Raw genomic sequence first — 16,815 nt, 5'->3', positions numbered from 1 at the left:
TGTCCTCTGTTACTGCTACAGCCGACGAGTACATGTTCCATGGTACATGCGGCAAGGTACAACGTTTGGCTGACATCCCGCTGCCACTAGAAAAGACTAACACACCTAAATCGCTCTGTTTGTTCGACCAGCCACAGCTTTGCTATTCATGACTTGACCGATGGGAAATGTCGGAACTCGAGTCCTGCCAAAGGAGAGGGGAAGGTGAGTCGTATCGTCGCTGGAGAGCGACTCGCATTGCCTAGCGGTCTCGCAACAGGGCACAGCCTTGTCCTCGTAAGCCGAATGGTCCCTGATAGACAGGAGAAGAGAGGTCTTGGGTGCTTTTTTCCCAATCAGCCATGTGGGCCGGGATCCAGCATTGCAGATGCATTGGCACCGTTGAAAGGGACCAGAGGGACCCTAGTTCCGCCTAACCTTACAAGACCCCTAGATCTAGAACCCATGTGCGTGGATAAAGATCTGTTCACATGTGCCAGACTGTGTGTGTGTGCGGTGGTCAGCGAGAAAAAAAAAATACAATAAAAAAAGCCGATAAGGAGAACGAGTGGGAGATTTTCCTTCTCCCCTTCCCTAGCCAGCCCAGAACAAAAGCGACCTGCCTCCCCTCGGTCGCTGTCTGCTTCCTTCCTTTCCTCTCTCTTCCTCCCCTCATTCCTGATCCATTGCCTGAGTGTGTGTCCTGGGCGTCGTTCATTTTTTTGTCTCTTCCATTCACTCCCAAGACAGACCGTTGCCTCTGCGAGGTCGACCTGTCAGTCAGCACCATGGCCACCACCGCCACCACCACGGCTACCATGTCCTCGACCGCCACCACCACGACGGCCGGGGTCATCAGCCTCAACAAGCAGGCGCCATCGACGGAGCCCAAGTTCCCCGACGTCAATGAGATCCGCCGGGCCATCCCCAAGTACTGCTTCCAGCCGACCGTCGCCCGCTCCATGTCGTACGTCGTGCGCGACCTGGCCCTCGCCGGCGCCCTCGTCTACGGCGCCCTCACTTTCATCACCCAGCTGTCCAACCCCTACGCCCGCGCCGCCGCCTGGGCCGCCTACACGTTCGCCCAGGGCCTGGTCGGCACCGGCATCTGGATCCTGGCCCACGAGTGCGGCCACGGCGCCTTCAGTCTGCACCGCGGCTTCAACGACTTCATGGGCTGGGTGCTGCACTCGATCCTCGGCGTGCCGTACTTCTCGTGGAAGTTCAGCCACGCGCGGCACCACCAGTTCACGGGGCACATGCACAAGGACATGGCCTTCGTGCCGGCGACGCGCGAGGACCACGAGCGCAAGCGCGAGACGCAGTGGTGGCACTCGGACCTGCTCGAGGACGCGCCCGCCTTCGTGCTGGTCAAGCTCATCGCCCACCAGCTCTTCGCCTGGCCCACCTACCTGCTCTTCAACGTCTCGTCCGGCCCCCGCAGCCTGCAGCCCGAGAAGAACACGGCCTGGTACCGCCTCAGCCACTTCGACCCCTTCGGCGCCGTCTTCCGCCCCAACGAGGCCGGCTACGTCCTGCTGACCGACATCGGCCTCGGTCTGGTGGGTCTCGGTCTATACTACGCCGCGCAGGCGCTCGGCAGCTGGTCGACCGTGTTCCTGCTTTGGGGCGTGCCGTGGTTCTGGGTGCACCACTGGCTGATTGCCATCACGTACCTGCACCACAACCACCCCGACGTCAAGCACTACGACGAGAACGGCTGGACGTTTGTCAAGGGCGCCCTCGCCACCGTCGACCGCGACTTTGGCTGGATCGACCGCCACCTCTTCCACGGCATCATCGGCACCCACGTCGTCCACCACCTGTTTGCGTGAGTCCCCTTCTTCAATTGCTCTTGTGTCATTCCATACTAACTGCCCCAGCCGCATCCCCTTCTACTACGCCGAGGACGCCACCGAGGCCATCAAGCCCATGCTCGGCGACCTCTACCACCGCGCCCCCGGCTCCTTCTACGGCGACCTGTGGTCCACCTTCAACCACTGCAAGTTCGTCGAGAACGACCCCGCCATGCCCGGCGTCATGAAGTGGAACAAGCCCGCCGCATAGACGAGAGGATCCAACACCAAGGTTTTCCTGCCTTTATGCTTGCAACTCCTGTTATAGAAACGTGTGATAGAATGATACCTACGCTGGGGCTTTAGAGAGAGACAAAAGACTTGGCTCGTGGATTTCGGCATAGACGATCATGGCATATTGCGATAGACTACACTAGACAGACGAATCAACTAGACATTTTCGGACAATCTCTGGTTTCCGTTTTCGTGACCCCGCTCCATGCAGGTGGCTGTCAGCCCCGCACTCCGTCTTGGGGTGATTATGTCCGTAACAGTCAGCAGATCGTCGGATTCAATCGATGAGATCTCGTTCGATCATCTGATTGTGTGCGAATGTAGTCAATTGGGTTCAATCTTGGCTATGTTTAATCTTAACAGCACTACATCCGATTCTATGTATAGTATATAGGGAATGGAAGCAGTCTTGATGCACACTCATTTATCTAATTCTTCTAAGATTGATCATGCCGCCTGCCCTCCAACACGACCGCCCGCGGCCACTCTAGCTGGGCCTCGTACTCCCCCGGCCCCAAGACGTCCGAGATGACCTGCAGGAAGCGCGGCGCCGAGGGCCCGATCGGCCACAGGTCCCGGCTCCGGTGGAGGAGCACGGCGTAGTGCGCCAGGACGACCAGCGCCCGGGGCGAGCGCTGCCGGATCAGCTCGCCGAACTTGGCCGGGCAGCGGACGGGCCAGGTGAACGTCATCTGGTGTTGCTGGTGCTGCGATGACGACGTGCCGGTCGGGGAGGACTCGTCGAGGTCGATCTGCAAGAGATCAATGGCTTCCAAACAGGTCTTGCGGCACTCTTCTTCTTCGTCGTTATGGGACCCCACAGCACCTGCAGCCCTCGTGTTCCTCCTCGCTCCTTGCTCTTCCTCTTCCGCCCCCTCGACCCATCGCGAGAGGGACCGCAGCTCCGTGCCCCGGACGGCGGACCTCGACGTGTGGATGCGCCCCGCCAGCGCGATCAGCGGCCAGAGGTCCGACTCCATCAGGTGCGACCACGAGCTCGAGGCGACGGCGCGCAGGCCCAGGTGCACCTGGAGGTAGCGGCAGTAGCGGTCCAATGCGGCCTCGGAGTCGGGTCCCTCTGGCTCGTTGCCGTCGCCTACCGATCTCGATGTCAATACTACTCTTGAAGTGAACGGCGAGTACAATCCCATCGTCCAGAAGTTGCTTACCATCAATGTCGTCCCGGTGCCGATCAAGATGAAGATCCTCCAGCGTATCCGCGAGCAGGTGGCGTCCCAGCGTCGACGAAAAGAGCACCGCGGCCGCGCAGTTGGTCTCGTCAATCGCAGACGACATGCCGTCGCTACCGGGGCTGCCCCCGCGGCGGTTGAAGAGGTGGAGCGCCTGCGTCTGCAGCTGCGACGCCTGGGCCCGGTAGAAGGCGGCGCTGCGCGGTCCGGATCCGCCGGGCCGAACTAAAGTGGCCAGGTGCCGCGACGAGATGGCGAGGATCTCGTACAGGAGCCAGGGGAAGGCGAGCGCCGTCTGGACCACCATCTTGGTGGCGGCGCGGTCGAGGTCCGGGTCGATCTCGGGGTTCGACACGGCGAACGTGTAGTGGGCCAGGAGCTCCATGTGGTGCAGGTTCACCGGTCCTGATGCGTCTGGCGGCGGTTGAAGTCGGTTGTTGACATTGCCGTGTCCTTGAGGCACAACTACAGAGGGTGCTTCTTCTTCTTCTTCTTCTGCCGCAGGTACCGGTGTTCTCGGACTTGTTGGGTGAGGAGTAGCGACAGTGGGAGCAGAGCCATGCCGCGTGCGTCGGTCCCCGAAGTCGCAACGACGGCTCGTAATGGTGCAGTTGGCACACTCGGGGCGTCCCTCATCACACTACTTGCACATAAGTGAGAGTAAGGATGTAAATTCTAGTCTGTATATCAGAGAAGTAGCTTGTCCCACCTTGATATGCCGCCGCTTGCATTCTTGGCAGCCGTGACGGGACTTGCGGTGGCCGCGTCGCTTCATGACAAGGTACTTTTCCCAGAAGAGGTTTATTTTCGTAGTTGGTATATGCCTTGGCTGATTCACTTGTGCTATACGCGGAAGTTGAAGAAACGGCGATACGCGTATTGGATGTTGGTTGGGATTGACTCTAGCACGTGCGTACTTCAGCTAGACAGCTTCGGGCCGTAGAAAGCCCACAGAAAAAGCTACAAAACGGCAGATATAGCCAGTAGGGACTCGATCTTTGGCACCAGTCATTCCAGCAGTGTTGGTTAAGAGGCAGTGTCTGCCTAGTGCTTGCTGCATGCAGGCTGCTAGCTTGCCCGAGGTGCGCTTGAGCTAGTGGCCGGTAGGGGCAAATGTGGCTCGGATACGCGTATAGCCTCTACCCGCGTATAGAATACGCGTATACACATATGGACTCAAAAAACTCCGCCTGGGCATCGTATAGTAGTTAAGGAGCTACTGTATAAATATTCCAGCAAAATGCATTCTCATATGTCTTCCATAACCATCTCTAAACTCACCCAAGTCCTGATTCAACCTAAATACGGCCTGTAGCACAACAAGAAAGAGTAAATCACCCCTTTTACACTATGGCGTCACCAGAGAAGTTTGTGTTCTATGCCTACCAGCCCTCCATGGCCGGGGCAGTCATCCTGACAGTCCTCTTCGGCCTCTCGTCTGTATGGCACGTCAAGCAGATGGTCAAAAGCCGGGCGTGGTATTTCATCCCTCTTGTGGTCGGTTGTCTTTGTAAGTTGGACAGTCATGGATACGAGATAACGTATACTAACGAGGGCAATAGTCGAGACGGTCGGCTACATCGGCCGCGCCCTGTCGTCGTCCGAGTCCCCCGACTTCACCAAGAACCCGTACATCGTCCAGTCCGTCCTGCTCCTGCTGGGCCCCACGCTCTTCGCCGCGTCCATCTACATGATCCTGGGCCGGCTCATCCGCCTGCTGGACGCCGACACGTACTCCATGATCCCGCCACGCTGGTTGACCAAAGTCTTTGTCCTTGGAGATGTGCTTTCCTTTTTTGCTCAAGGGGGCGGTGAGTACTTATCTGATAAGGGGAAATGTACAAAAGCTGACAGTTCCCAGGAGGCGGCATGCTGACGACGGCCAAGACGCAAGCCGACGTCCAGCGCGGCGAGAACATCATCCTCGGCGGCCTGGGCATCCAGATCCTCTTCTTCGGCGGCTTCTGCCTCGTGACCGCCGTGTTCCATCTGCGCCTCCGCCGCGAGCCCACCAGCAAGTCCTACGCGGTCACGGCGCCCTGGACGCTGCTCGTTTACGTCCTGTACGCCGCGAGCCTGCTCATCATGGTCCGGTCGCTGTACCGCGTGGCCGAGTACGCTCAGGGGCAGGGCGGCGGTCTGCAGGGCCACGAGTACTGGCTGTACATTCTCGACTCGGTGCCCATGCTCGCCGTGTCGGTCCTGTTCAACTGGATGCACCCGAGCTGTGTGGTGGGCGGTGTTGGAAAGGCGGCCAGCGGAACTTCTGTTCATCTTATGGAGGAAGGGCGGTCAAAGGAATAAGCCATGAGACAGGCACCACTCTGTTGAAGAGAGATAAAATTTTCCGGATCTACTTCAAGCCTCGGTAGAAGAAATGCCCGCCATTTCCCCTGAGAACATGTGATCGGTCATGTAGCTTCAACTGCCTGGCTTTTCCATGAAGGAGGCACCGCGGATTAGATACAGTAAGCTGATTACTACGCGTTCTTTCCATCGGCCGGTCTCGATGTCACGATGATATGCACACCTTGACACGTAGCCCTGCATTTGTCCACATTGCATACGTTGCATTCTCACCGACGCCGGTATGGCAACCGCGTCCCCGATTTGAACGCCGAATGAGTACGGCTCCCGGCCGGCGTCCGCTCAGTAATCACATCGCCTTCTGTGTGGTGGCTGCGTATCTCACTTAACCCCTTACTCTCATGGTTACATAGCTAGACGACGACGTGAAGACAAGACATGTGCGTAAGCAATAGTAGAGAATCTTACAATCAGGCGTTTTGCTGACATGTGAGTGATCCTCTCTTCTTGATGTGCCACACGGGCCTAGAATCCTTTCCAACTTAGCACAGTAAGGAAAAGCAACTCTGACGGGGACGTTGGGGCCCCTTTTTCTAGAATCCTTCCACACTTTCTTCCACCTAAGCCGATTTCTTGGCAAAGCCAGATGTCATCTAGAGGCCAATCTGGTAGCCAGCCAATCGCCGTCGCCTCCGCTTGGAACTTTTGCGCATTTTCAAGTTCCTGTCTGAGATAATCTGGGCGCATCAAAGCGCAATTTCTCTTATTTTCCTTCTGACGTTGAGACACCATGATGCCATCAAACCTGGTAACCAATCAGCCGCCGAACCTGGTTGACGTCTGTCGTTCTGGCCCGGCCTAGACAGCGCAAATAATCTGGGAGGGGAGCTCCGGCACCAGGCGTCGTCATGGGTGGATCCCCCTCCCAAAAGGAACTGGGTGTCTCGAACCAGCTTAGCAGGGGAAACTGCGATTCATGGCGTCGCATCAGAAGTCGCATCACAAGCAGGCGATGAAAAGAAGAAAGAAGGAAAAGGTGTTTTCATCTGGGCCAAAAAGGCAATTGATCCAATCGAAGGCAGTTCCTGGTCGCGTGTCGCACTCTGCGCCCGTCACAGCCCAAAGGAGGGCAGAGATTGGTCCAAAGTGGGAATTGGGGCCAGGATGATTCAGGGTCGGCCAGGGGTCGGCTTGTCCGCATCGAGTATAGCCTGCCGCCCTACACGCCCTGCCCGCTGGTGGCGGCGCGGACAGAACGGACGAATTAAGCATGACCCGACCTGCACAGCAGCAGCTATCCGAAAGGGGCAGGCCCAACATGTCTTGGGCGCCATGAGACCGCCGACGCTCAGTAATCGGTTTCCCTCCACGGGACCAGGCCATGTCAAGTGTCCGTCAGTAATCACGTCAAGCGACGCCGACATTCTGACCTCGACGCCGATGCAAGCAGCTCGCTACCAGAAAAGAAGCAGCTCGCTACCAGGAAAACCGACTGAGCTCACCGAAGTGAGCAGAGTTGTGGATGGACAAAGGCCCCCAAAACCAGGTTGGCACCCCCCAAGAGCCACCCCTTGCTTCCCAAACCCGCCGGCGCAAGGCCGATCTGGGGTAACGCTCATGGAATCCAGCAGCAATGCAACGTTTGCACAAATCGTCCCATATGCATCCCATATGTGATCCCATCTGCGATCCCATAGGCGATCCTGCAGGCGGTCCCAAGACTTGGGTTCCGCTGATTGGCGGGATTCTCTGAGACTAACTCCCTCATCCGCCTTCCTTGAGCCTCACACTCACCTTGGCTTCTCACCTGCTTCCGTCCCCTGACCCAGGCCAGCCAGCCAAGGCTAGGCCACCGGGGGGGCACTAGAGGCTCGGCTCCTTACCTTGACGCAGCCATGGGTGGTCATAAAGGGTCGTTGGCAACGTTCCATTGGACCATGGAAAATTGCCCTCTTTCATTACCGTCAGATCATACCCCGGCGAGACCCTGATGGCAGAAGCGTCTACGCGAGCCGCAAGCATCATCCATCGGGCTATATAACGGTCGTCGTCCCTCTTCCTGTCGATCCTATCCAGAGAAGGACACCAACCTGGCAACGATCACTTGTCTACCACACTCCCTTGTTCGACTTTATACTATACTACCTAATACTTTTACCTAATCCCCTAATATCCTCAACATGTGGTCCAACACTCTCCTGGCTCTCGCCCCCTTGGTGGCCTCTACGGCGGCCTGGAACCCCCCGTCCTACAGCGGCTTCAACCTGCGCTGGACCGACGCCTTTGGAGGCAACGGCGGCTCCCTCCCCGACCAGGGCAACTGGAACATCATCACCGGCGACCTGAACGTCAACAACGAGCTGGAAACCTGGTGCGTATTTGTCTCTCTATCTTTCTGTATATCTACTAACTGATATCTAGTATGTCTTCACTCTTGATTTCTATTATGCATGTCCTAACAACGCAGACACCGCGAGCAACCGCAACCTCCAGCTCTCGGGCGGCAACACGCTGCAGATCGTGCCGTGGAGGGGCGGCGGCACGCATGGGTGGACCTCGGGCCGCATCGAGAGCAAGTACACCTTCCAGCCGGCGGCGGGCGTGGTGACGCGCGTCGAGGCCGCGATCCGGTTCGGCGGCAACGACATCAGCACCAAGCAAGGGATGTGGCCGGCGTTCTGGATGCTGGGCAACTCGATCCGCAACGGGGTGCAGTGGCCCGGCTGCGGCGAGCTCGACATCATGGAGACGGTCAACGGGCTCCTGCGCGGCTACGGCACCGTCCACTGCGACCGCGCCCCCGGCGGCATCTGCCAGGAGACGCAGGGCCTCGGCGCCAACATCGGCATCCCCAACCAGGACTTCCACACCTGGCGCCTCGAGTGGGACCTGACGTCCAGCAACTGGCAGGCGCAGTCCATCAAGTGGTCCATGGACGGCCAGGTCTACCACGTCCTGACGGGCCAAAACATCGGCAACCCGGCCGTCTGGAACTCCCTGGCTGGGTCTCCCATGTTCTTCATCCTCAACATGGCCGTCGGCGGAGGCTGTAAGTGTAGACCCATTGATGAAGTGAGCACTGAGCAGTACTAACAAGGATCACAAAACAGGGCCCGGCAACCCCAACGGGGCCACCCAGGACGGCTACGGCGCCATGATGGAGGTCGGCTACGTCGCCCACTACCAGCGCAACAACCTCGCCCTGCTGTCGGACCCCTACAGCATCACCAACGTCACCGACTACCCCAACACCGACGCGCCCGTCGCCCCCGAGATGATGGCCCTGCTCGACAAGGAGGCGCCCCTCATCACCGAGGGCACCGTCGCCCGCATGGCCCGGATGTTCCGGGGTTAAGTGATGACGACGAACTGCATGCATGCTCGTTGTTCTTGTTGTCGCCCCCTTTTCTCATGACACCTTTACAGGCTTCACTTCTTTGGATGGGAAATGTTTATCATAGGGTTTTTGAGACGCGGTGATGAGATACGGAGATATGATGTCGGGCCCGGGGTTCTCGGAGAAACTGTGGCCATGTTTGTACATACTTTGCCATTCTATACTTGCTCTTGTCCGTCTGGGCGATGCCAACTGTATATATCTTGGCAAATATACGATCAAACTACTTCCCCTCTTTATAGTGTAAATGTGCCGAACTGTTTTAGGTGCTTATGGGTCTAGATGGGCATACTCCATCGCAACATGGATCCTGATTGGGAAGAGTGTCTGTGGGCCCGGAGGACTCCATGTCATATGATGCAGCTAGCAGGGGGAGGACACATAGCACTAAGTACTACAAAAAGTCCCAAGATACTCCATCTATCAACACCATCTTTTCGTGAACTTACTTACAATGTCGCTCGAGGACTTTCTGCAGAGACGTCAAGCAGGCTTGACCGCCGCCTTCGAATCGGGGGATGTCCCCAAGATCCTGGAGTACTATGACCCGGACCTGAGCTTCTCCGACCACGGTATGGGATATCGTCTCGTACTCACCATCGCAAAGCTGACTTCGATCTGACAGCGTGGAAGGCCGTGGACAAGACGTATGATGAGTTCGTCGAGTTTCTCCGCTCGACGTACCAAACCTCGCTCTCGTTGCGGATGGAGACGCACGGCATCACCGGCACCAAGGAGTTTTGTGCATGGGAGGTATGCACACATCTATACTCACGCCATCCGTTGTCTTTCTCCAATCAGGAGCCCCGAAAAGAAGCAACATTTACTTACCAGCTTGCAGTGGACCTTGCGCATCGTGGCCGACACCGACGACCCCATCCGCGGGCTGCTGAAGGGAAAGGAGGTGGTGCTGCGGGGGTGCTCGCTGCATTGGTGGCGGCTGCAGCCCGGGAAAGACGGCGGCGAGGTCTCGGACTGGAGGATCGTCAAGGAGGCCGACTATGCGTGTCACTAGATACTATGCAGAGGTGGCCGGGGGCTTGGCTTTGTGTTGCAGGGAAGATGAATACTAGACCGAGACTTACCCCTTACTCCTTGACCCACCGAGCCGGGCCCGGCCTCCCTGACTTCTTATCCCGGCACCCGATCTAGTGTAGTACTTACGGAAAAGCATCGGTTGTACCGGCGTCAGGTGGGTCACGATGTCGGTCTCTGTGGCGGAAGTCGGCCAGCTGTTTGGGCTGGATTCCCTTGCACCGCGTGGGCGACTTGAGGCCGTGGGCGTAGATGTCGCGGCAGAACTGCGCCTGGGTGACTTTGTGGGCCGCGAGGTGCTCGTCGATCTTCTCGCGGACCACGTCGCAGGTCTCGTAGACGGGGACCTTGTCCGTGTCTTCTCCTGGCAGGTGGACACCGCTGATGTCCGGGATCGAAGATGTGTTGCTGGAGCTGCCTGAGATGGGGGCAGACGCGGCGGGTGCATTGGCAGTCGCAGCACTGGCGGCACTTGTACCGGCAATCGTCTCTGTGTTCACAGGTCTGTCTGCTGCAGCACGCGCGGCCTCCGTCTGGCGGCGCTTGTTCGCGTTGGGCAGCTTCAGGCCGGCAATCTCCCGCTGCTTGAACCAGTCCCAAGCCTTGGCGAAGGTGTCGCTCTTGGCGCCGTCAAACGGCCCATGCTTCTTGAGGAACGCGTTGACGGCCGCGTTGCTGACCCCGATGGCGTTGCAGAACTCGGTCTTCTTCATGACGCCGCCCTCGACAACCTTGTTGATCTTGTCGCGGACCTGGTCGCAGTCGAGGTCGATCTGCATGTCCGACGTCACGATGTGGGGGAGGCTCTGCTTGAACTCGTCCATGTCTTCCTGTAAACTGGACGACTTGCGCTTCCTCCCTCCGGTGGCGGCCTGGTGCGCCGCTTTGGCCCGGACGACGGCGGCCGCGTTGGCCTCGTTGATCACGCCATAGGCGACCGAGTGCTTCGCGTCGTAGCGTTTGTTCTCGCTTGAGGCGACCCGCATCAGGTCAAAGCGGTCTCCGCTGCGCCGGCTGTCGCGCAGGGTATCGAGGGCGCTGTCTCGGTAGATGTCGCCTAGGCTCTCCTTCCCCACCCACTGCCGCCTTCGGCCCGTAGCCAGGCTTCGCGTTGCTCCAACTCTTCTTCGAAACGCCACAGAGGGTCTTCATCGTCGCCGTCGCGCTGCTGCCTTCTACGCTGCCCAGGCGCCGCGGCTAGGTTTGGAAGCTGATTGCCTTGGTTATGGGTGCGCTCCAGCGCTCTCTGTGGTGGTGGCTGCAACCAATCAGACGCTGCCGCTATCCAAGTCGGAGCAAAGCTCATCGCAACTTACCATTTGTGATGTTTCCGCCATGATGAGATTATGGTTATGAGCAAAGAAGTATTGAAGAAGCAACAGAAGCAGCGAGATGAGAGGGCGTCATGATGCGACCGATCTTTCGCTGATCAGATCGCAGATGGGCCTGCGCGCTCTGACGACACGCTCGCTCACGATACCCCGCAACCATGTCGAGACGCGACAGCGACCAGGGCAACTTAAAACGGGCTGAACATCAATTGCGCCAGGCATCCAAATCGATATATGACTATACTCTGTACTTGCAATTGCATCTGGAGAAAACGGAGCGACAATTCTCTGCGGCTTCTTCTAGCGACAATCTGGGATGACAACTGCTGGAGCTACGGCAGTCTGGAGAAATGAGCGACTACGACGCGCTGTTCATCGATCGTTCTACTGAGATTCTGGAGCATTGCATAGGGAGACTTGGCAGTTCTTGTTAGGTATGGACAGCACTAGGAATTGGCACGAAGACCACCTCCCTCTCTCGCAGTTGGGGCTGTACCGGAATGCGGATGCGCCGGAGGGCGAAGGTAGCTGACGCGAGATAATCGATGCATTCAGTCTGACCAAGCTGTTAGGTGTGGACGAAGCTCGTTGTACTTGGCATCAACTGCTCTCTGATCGGTCCTCAACAAACATCGTGAGGGATGCAGCCCGTCGATGCATTTACAAACCCAAACTATGTGACATATGCAGGCGCGAGGTGGGATGCTGGACAGGTGACTTGGTGACCGGTCCGGGGGCTGCATAGGTTTATGCAGGCGGAATCCCACAGCGGCTTCGAGTTCCCCGAGCCACGACGGTAGAAAGATGCTGCCCCATTGGGACAAGGCCGAAGGAGATTAAGAAGGCAGGTACCATCAGTATGCCGGATATAAGAGTCAACGTGGGTGGTCACAGATGGCGGTCGCAAAAGGCTCCGGTCATCGGCCTCCCCCAAGAGGCCCCTTACTTGATGGTTGCGACGCGACGGTGGGAAACAGAACCCGTTGCCCGTCGAAACATCACAATGCGGCGATGAGACATGATGCAGTGCATGTTTTGATTTGTTCCAATGGACTCTGACGACGCGGCCACGTTTTGGAATGCAATGCTGGCTGTTAAAAGTTGATAATGGCAGTTGATAATGTTCAGTCTGCCTGGCTGGCCACCCCCATGCCAGCCCGCGCCGCCAAGACCAGCTTGATTCACCCCCCACGCCTTGAAACGAGCAGAGTGCCGGCATCCATGCGACCGTGTGAACTGTAGCAATCAATTTAACCTTCATTCCGTTCACCGAGCTTACGACCTACGACCAGTACCTACCGAACTCGGGGCAAGGCATGCAGGCTGCAGCAGTAATCTCGCATGAGACGCAGCCAGTCGGATGTGCACATGCAGCCATCTGGCGAGTCGGCGGTGAAGGAGGGCCATCACTGATCAGGCTTTTGTGTGTGTCAGTTCCCAGTTTTGTGGCGAGACCAAAAGCAAGCCGTCAATCAATCAAGCAATCGTCTAGCAACGTGGGCGCATGAGGCGCAACAGGACGCCATTAGCACGCAAGGAGCAGGCCAGGAGCAGACCAGGAGCAAGTACGAGGGCCAGGGCAATACGGGCAACACGGGCTGACATGACACGACAGCCTGCACTGGCTGGCGCGTCCCCCAAATGCTAATTCAGGCACACAAACACACACCTGACAGCTGAGATGATCAAGCAGGTTCAGATGATTATCGGACACCGTTCGAAACGGCTGGTCGAGATTGGCAGGCAGGACAAAAGCTGCCCGTCGCCTCCAGTGATTGCCAAGCGATAAGCAAGGCATGCAGGGTCTATGTAGGTCTGCCGGTCTATGGGGAGACCGGCAGCGCAAATGGGGAGATTACGAGTCTCGACTTTGGCCTGCACACCGACCTCAAGGTTATCATTCACGGGCAGGACGGGTAGTGGGTTTGGTTGCCACCCTCCAACTCTGCTGCAGCACACCTTCTGGCGCTCTAGAACACGAGCCATGGAGATTAGAGGTTGGCCGAGGGTTTAAGCGACGCTTGGCCACTTGGCAACCGCCATCAGCCTCCATTCCTGGCCAATCTTCGTAGCATTCCCAGCGCCGGTAGTAGTTCCCACTGGACCCAACTTCCCCGGCCCAGGGACCCCGTTGCTCAGTGGGCCTTCACTAGCACCCTCCATTGCCTCCACTGGCACCCCCAATGTCGATCACTTCTAGGCCAGCCTGCTGAGCTGAGCGCCCTGAAAGAACAAGACGGAAAAGTCTGAAACCCGAGTAACCACAAACCGGAAACCCAGAGCCTGGCGGTGGCAATCAATTGCATCTTCGCTTTGTTGGATTACCTATTTTTGGCTTGTTTTGGGGGTGGCCCGCACTCGGATCCATCGGCCTTAGTGACTGACTTGCTTATATTTCCCCATCCTCCACCTCCACGTCTTTGTCTTTTCCATTCCACTTTATCGACTTCATCATTTCACCACACACGTACACAATAGACCAAACAGCACATCCATTAGAAGACACATCTGGGAAGGGCCAATAATATGCAACTACGAACCGTGACCTCTACATTTGGATCACGACTTCTGCGCTCTTCGCTCACCACCCCGGCCGCCCGCCTGGCCTGCCGACCATGTGTCGCCTCCCTTGCCCGAGCCGACTCGGCTCGCCCTCGCACCTTTGCCACCGCCATTGAGACGCCGACGACGACGTCGGGGGCCGACCCCTTTTCCCACATCGGCGCCTCGCTGCACGGGCACTCCGGTCGCCAGTATGTCATCAAGCAGGTGCTCCAGGACCGCCAGAACCGCCACGTCTACCTGGCCGAGAGCGCCGACGACCGGCAGAAGTTCGTGCTCAAGACGCTCTTCGAGCCCGAGTACAACTACGCCCTCTCGCTGCAGCAGAAGTTCGCCGACAGCCCCTACCTGCGCGCCGTCCGCGACACCATCCCCGGCGAGAAGATGTTTGTCAACGAGTACCTCAGCGACCACCTGCTCAACTTCGCCTGGAAGGACATCTCGCTGGCCACCCAGAAGCGCGTCCTGCGCGACGCCCTGCGCGGCCTGGCGCTGATGCACGCCCACGACGTCGCCCACCTCGACATCAAGGCCAACAACATCATGGTCGACTACCACGAGACGGCCGACCGCGGCATCGTCGTCGACCGCGTGCAGCTGTCGGACCTCGAGGACTCGACGCACATCCCGCCCCGCCAGGCCCTGCGCGGCATCCAGGTCGGCAACCACTGGTGGCGCAGCCCCGAGGCCCACGTCAAGGGCGCCATCAACAAGCAGACCGACATTTTTTCGTTCGCCATCGTCAGCATCTTCCTGCTGCTGCGCCGCGTCATCTTCTGGATGGACATGCCCCAGGGCGCCGCCAACGCCGACCCCAGCTTCGCCATCCTCGAGCGCCAGATCTCGCACTTTGCCGAGTGGGACGACCTCGACGACTTCCTCGAGTACCTGGGCCGCAGCCACGCGTGGCGGTCCAGCTTCGACCAGATGGCCCGCAAGTTCGGCTCCGGCAACCCGCGCCGCCCCTTCGCCATGTGGAAGAGCGACGTGCTCGACGCCGACTTCAAGGACCTCATCCGCAAGATGACGCACTTTGACCCCCGCAAGCGCATCACCGCCCAGCAGGCCCTCGACCACGTCTGGTTTCGGGACGTCGCCAACTAGACGGAAGTCAACTAGACGGGACGTGCCAATTAGATTTGATTTGTGCATATCAACACTGTTATGACCGGGCTTTGATGGGCGTTTATTTCGCAGGTTTCACGGCTGCAGACATTTAGACCAAAAGTTTTCCTTTCGTTAGACGATAGATTCATTTAGAGAGATACCCCATACGTCTAATACTTAATCATTACCTACAATTGTTTTGGCCATTACAATTGATCCTCGACATGAAAATGACGGTCTACATCACACATCATTTCTTCTGAAGTTCCTCTTTGCATATGTAACGACTTGGTAGACGATTGGCAGCTTCGGCGTTTCTGCTGAGAAACAAACTTCGTCCCTCTTGCGCCCAACCCAGCCTAACTTCAGGTGACTTCAGGCCTGACAGGGGCTGACAGCCTGTGACAGGGGTGGCGTGGGGGCCCAAACTCACGCAAGCCATCGCTCGCAGCACAAAACGCCTCGCGAAACGTTACTCGGCGGTTTGGCGCTTTACAGTTTCGCCCGCAACGAACGCGCTCGAATCAAAATGGATGGCTAGGTTCTACCGAGTCGCCACGGTTGGGCCGGTGCCGAACGAAGGCGGCAATGCCACAAATGTGATTGAGCTGGTGCTTCGGGTTCTAGTCCGAGACCACGCTATGGCTGGAGAGGCGGATTCGCATCATGAGAAACGGTGATGCGCATTCATATCCTTTCGATCTTGATGGAGGATCAGCGAGTGTTTTCTGGAATGCTTCTAATCATCCATCGCCCCCCTTCGGCGAAAGCCCCATCTTCACCAACTGCTTCCGCATCCTCCACTGCTACTGAAATCCCCTCCGCCGCTACTGGTACTGTGATCTCCTCCGCTGTGACTGTGGCCTCCTCCGTAACTATGGCCTCCGCTACTGCTAACAGCAGCAGGAGTATGAGTGGCAGCAGGGGTATGAGTAGCAGCAGCACCACCGTTCCCAGAACAGTCCTTGTGATTGTCGCCGCTGCCGCAATCAACTACGTCCGTCGTGGCGACCAAAGTAGTGTAGGCGGCTTGATTGTTCGTGCCACCGCCGCCAGTGGAGGTTGAGGTCCCCGGAACAGCAGATGAGCCGCCTTGGTTGTTGGGCGGTTTGCTCTGCTTTGGCGGCAGCTGTACCGGCTTCTGCTTCACGCTCATGCCCGGCGACTGCGAGGCTGGGATGCGCCGCGGAGGAGGTGCATTGTCCACTGCTGCCTCCTTCTTCCCGGACTTGAGATGGGTTCGATGGTTAGCGCCGAGGAACGGCGGGCCTGGATGGGGCGACTCACAGTGAAGCACATGGTCTTCGCGGCCCTTGACTTGTGCACGTATAACGAAGACTCTGTAGACGTTTATCGGTAGGGATGTTTGATCTGTTCTTTAAACGTCTATGGCGAAACGGGAGGCTGGATGCACAGAGCCTGGTGAATGTGTCGCCGTGTAACGCGACAGTGGCGACATATATACTCGCCCATCCGCGCAACGTCTGTATGTGACTCTACTACACCCCCAAGAGTGTCGTCTCGAATAGGTCACCGAGCGGCTGGGACCTTGTGACGTGTTTGGCAGGGTCTTGGCATTCCAGGCTGACGCTGTCCAACCAGTCAATGGGGCGGAGAGGCTATGCCAAGGCAGTGCAGCTACTAGAGCTTACGGACTATAGGATCCAAGGCATGATATTACGCCTAGTGGTATCTTGTTTCCCGCAAGATTGGGTCGGATAGAAAAAGCCTGGGTTTTGTGACAAACACGTGGCTGTCGACCTGTCTAGCACGAGGCATATTGGTATGCCTGGCTTCGAGGCACCGCGCTTGAGGTG

At 57.8% G+C, this 16,815-nt stretch overlaps 8 protein-coding genes across 8 annotated transcripts; 5 read left to right on the top strand and 3 right to left on the bottom strand.

Moving 5' to 3' along the window:
• Positions 1-767: 767 nt before the first annotated feature.
• Positions 768-2,046, top strand: PG985_014813 (Delta(12)-acyl-lipid-desaturase; the record flags this gene model as incomplete). The annotated part of the gene is made up of 2 exons (XM_066834579.1): positions 768-1,810; positions 1,863-2,046. The coding sequence occupies 2 exons, from the start codon at positions 768-770 to the stop codon at positions 2,044-2,046; spliced, it is 1,227 nt and encodes a 408-aa protein (XP_066677189.1).
• Positions 2,047-2,506: 460 nt separating this feature from the next.
• PG985_014812 (uncharacterized protein) lies at positions 2,507-3,644 on the bottom strand (the record flags this gene model as incomplete). The annotated part of the gene is made up of 2 exons (XM_066834578.1): positions 2,507-3,186; positions 3,239-3,644. 2 exons carry the CDS (start codon positions 3,642-3,644, stop codon positions 2,507-2,509), a joined length of 1,086 nt encoding a protein of 361 aa, XP_066677188.1.
• Positions 3,645-4,609: 965 nt separating this feature from the next.
• PG985_014811 (uncharacterized protein) lies at positions 4,610-5,563 on the top strand (the record flags this gene model as incomplete). The annotated part of the gene is made up of 3 exons (XM_066834577.1): positions 4,610-4,769; positions 4,822-5,070; positions 5,121-5,563. 3 exons carry the CDS (start codon positions 4,610-4,612, stop codon positions 5,561-5,563), a joined length of 852 nt encoding a protein of 283 aa, XP_066677187.1.
• Positions 5,564-7,746: 2,183 nt separating this feature from the next.
• PG985_014810 (secreted glucosidase) lies at positions 7,747-8,921 on the top strand (the record flags this gene model as incomplete). The annotated part of the gene is made up of 3 exons (XM_066834576.1): positions 7,747-7,941; positions 7,988-8,615; positions 8,677-8,921. 3 exons carry the CDS (start codon positions 7,747-7,749, stop codon positions 8,919-8,921), a joined length of 1,068 nt encoding a protein of 355 aa, XP_066677186.1.
• A 496-nt stretch (positions 8,922-9,417) lies between these two features.
• On the top strand, positions 9,418-9,978 carry PG985_014809 (uncharacterized protein; the record flags this gene model as incomplete). The annotated part of the gene is made up of 3 exons (XM_066834575.1): positions 9,418-9,535; positions 9,589-9,716; positions 9,805-9,978. The coding sequence occupies 3 exons, from the start codon at positions 9,418-9,420 to the stop codon at positions 9,976-9,978; spliced, it is 420 nt and encodes a 139-aa protein (XP_066677185.1).
• A 145-nt stretch (positions 9,979-10,123) lies between these two features.
• PG985_014808 (uncharacterized protein) lies at positions 10,124-11,335 on the bottom strand (the record flags this gene model as incomplete). Its single annotated transcript, XM_066834574.1, has 2 exons — positions 10,124-11,077; positions 11,315-11,335. 2 exons carry the CDS (start codon positions 11,333-11,335, stop codon positions 10,124-10,126), a joined length of 975 nt encoding a protein of 324 aa, XP_066677184.1.
• A 2,520-nt stretch (positions 11,336-13,855) lies between these two features.
• On the top strand, positions 13,856-14,995 carry PG985_014807 (uncharacterized protein; the record flags this gene model as incomplete). Its single annotated transcript, XM_066834573.1, has 1 exon — positions 13,856-14,995. One exon carries the CDS (start codon positions 13,856-13,858, stop codon positions 14,993-14,995), a length of 1,140 nt encoding a protein of 379 aa, XP_066677183.1.
• A 781-nt stretch (positions 14,996-15,776) lies between these two features.
• On the bottom strand, positions 15,777-16,297 carry PG985_014806 (uncharacterized protein; the record flags this gene model as incomplete). The annotated part of the gene is made up of 2 exons (XM_066834572.1): positions 15,777-16,226; positions 16,286-16,297. The coding sequence occupies 2 exons, from the start codon at positions 16,295-16,297 to the stop codon at positions 15,777-15,779; spliced, it is 462 nt and encodes a 153-aa protein (XP_066677182.1).
• Between the last annotated feature and the right edge of the window lie 518 nt (positions 16,298-16,815).

The sequence above is a fragment of the Apiospora marii genome, assembly GCF_038362585.1.
Source record: "Apiospora marii strain CBS 49790 chromosome Unknown utg000012l_segment0_segment0, whole genome shotgun sequence".
In the NCBI taxonomy this organism is placed as follows: domain Eukaryota; kingdom Fungi; phylum Ascomycota; class Sordariomycetes; order Amphisphaeriales; family Apiosporaceae; genus Apiospora; species Apiospora marii.
Note: the sequence above shows the minus strand (reverse complement) of the source record. Positions and strands in the feature narration are given on the sequence as shown.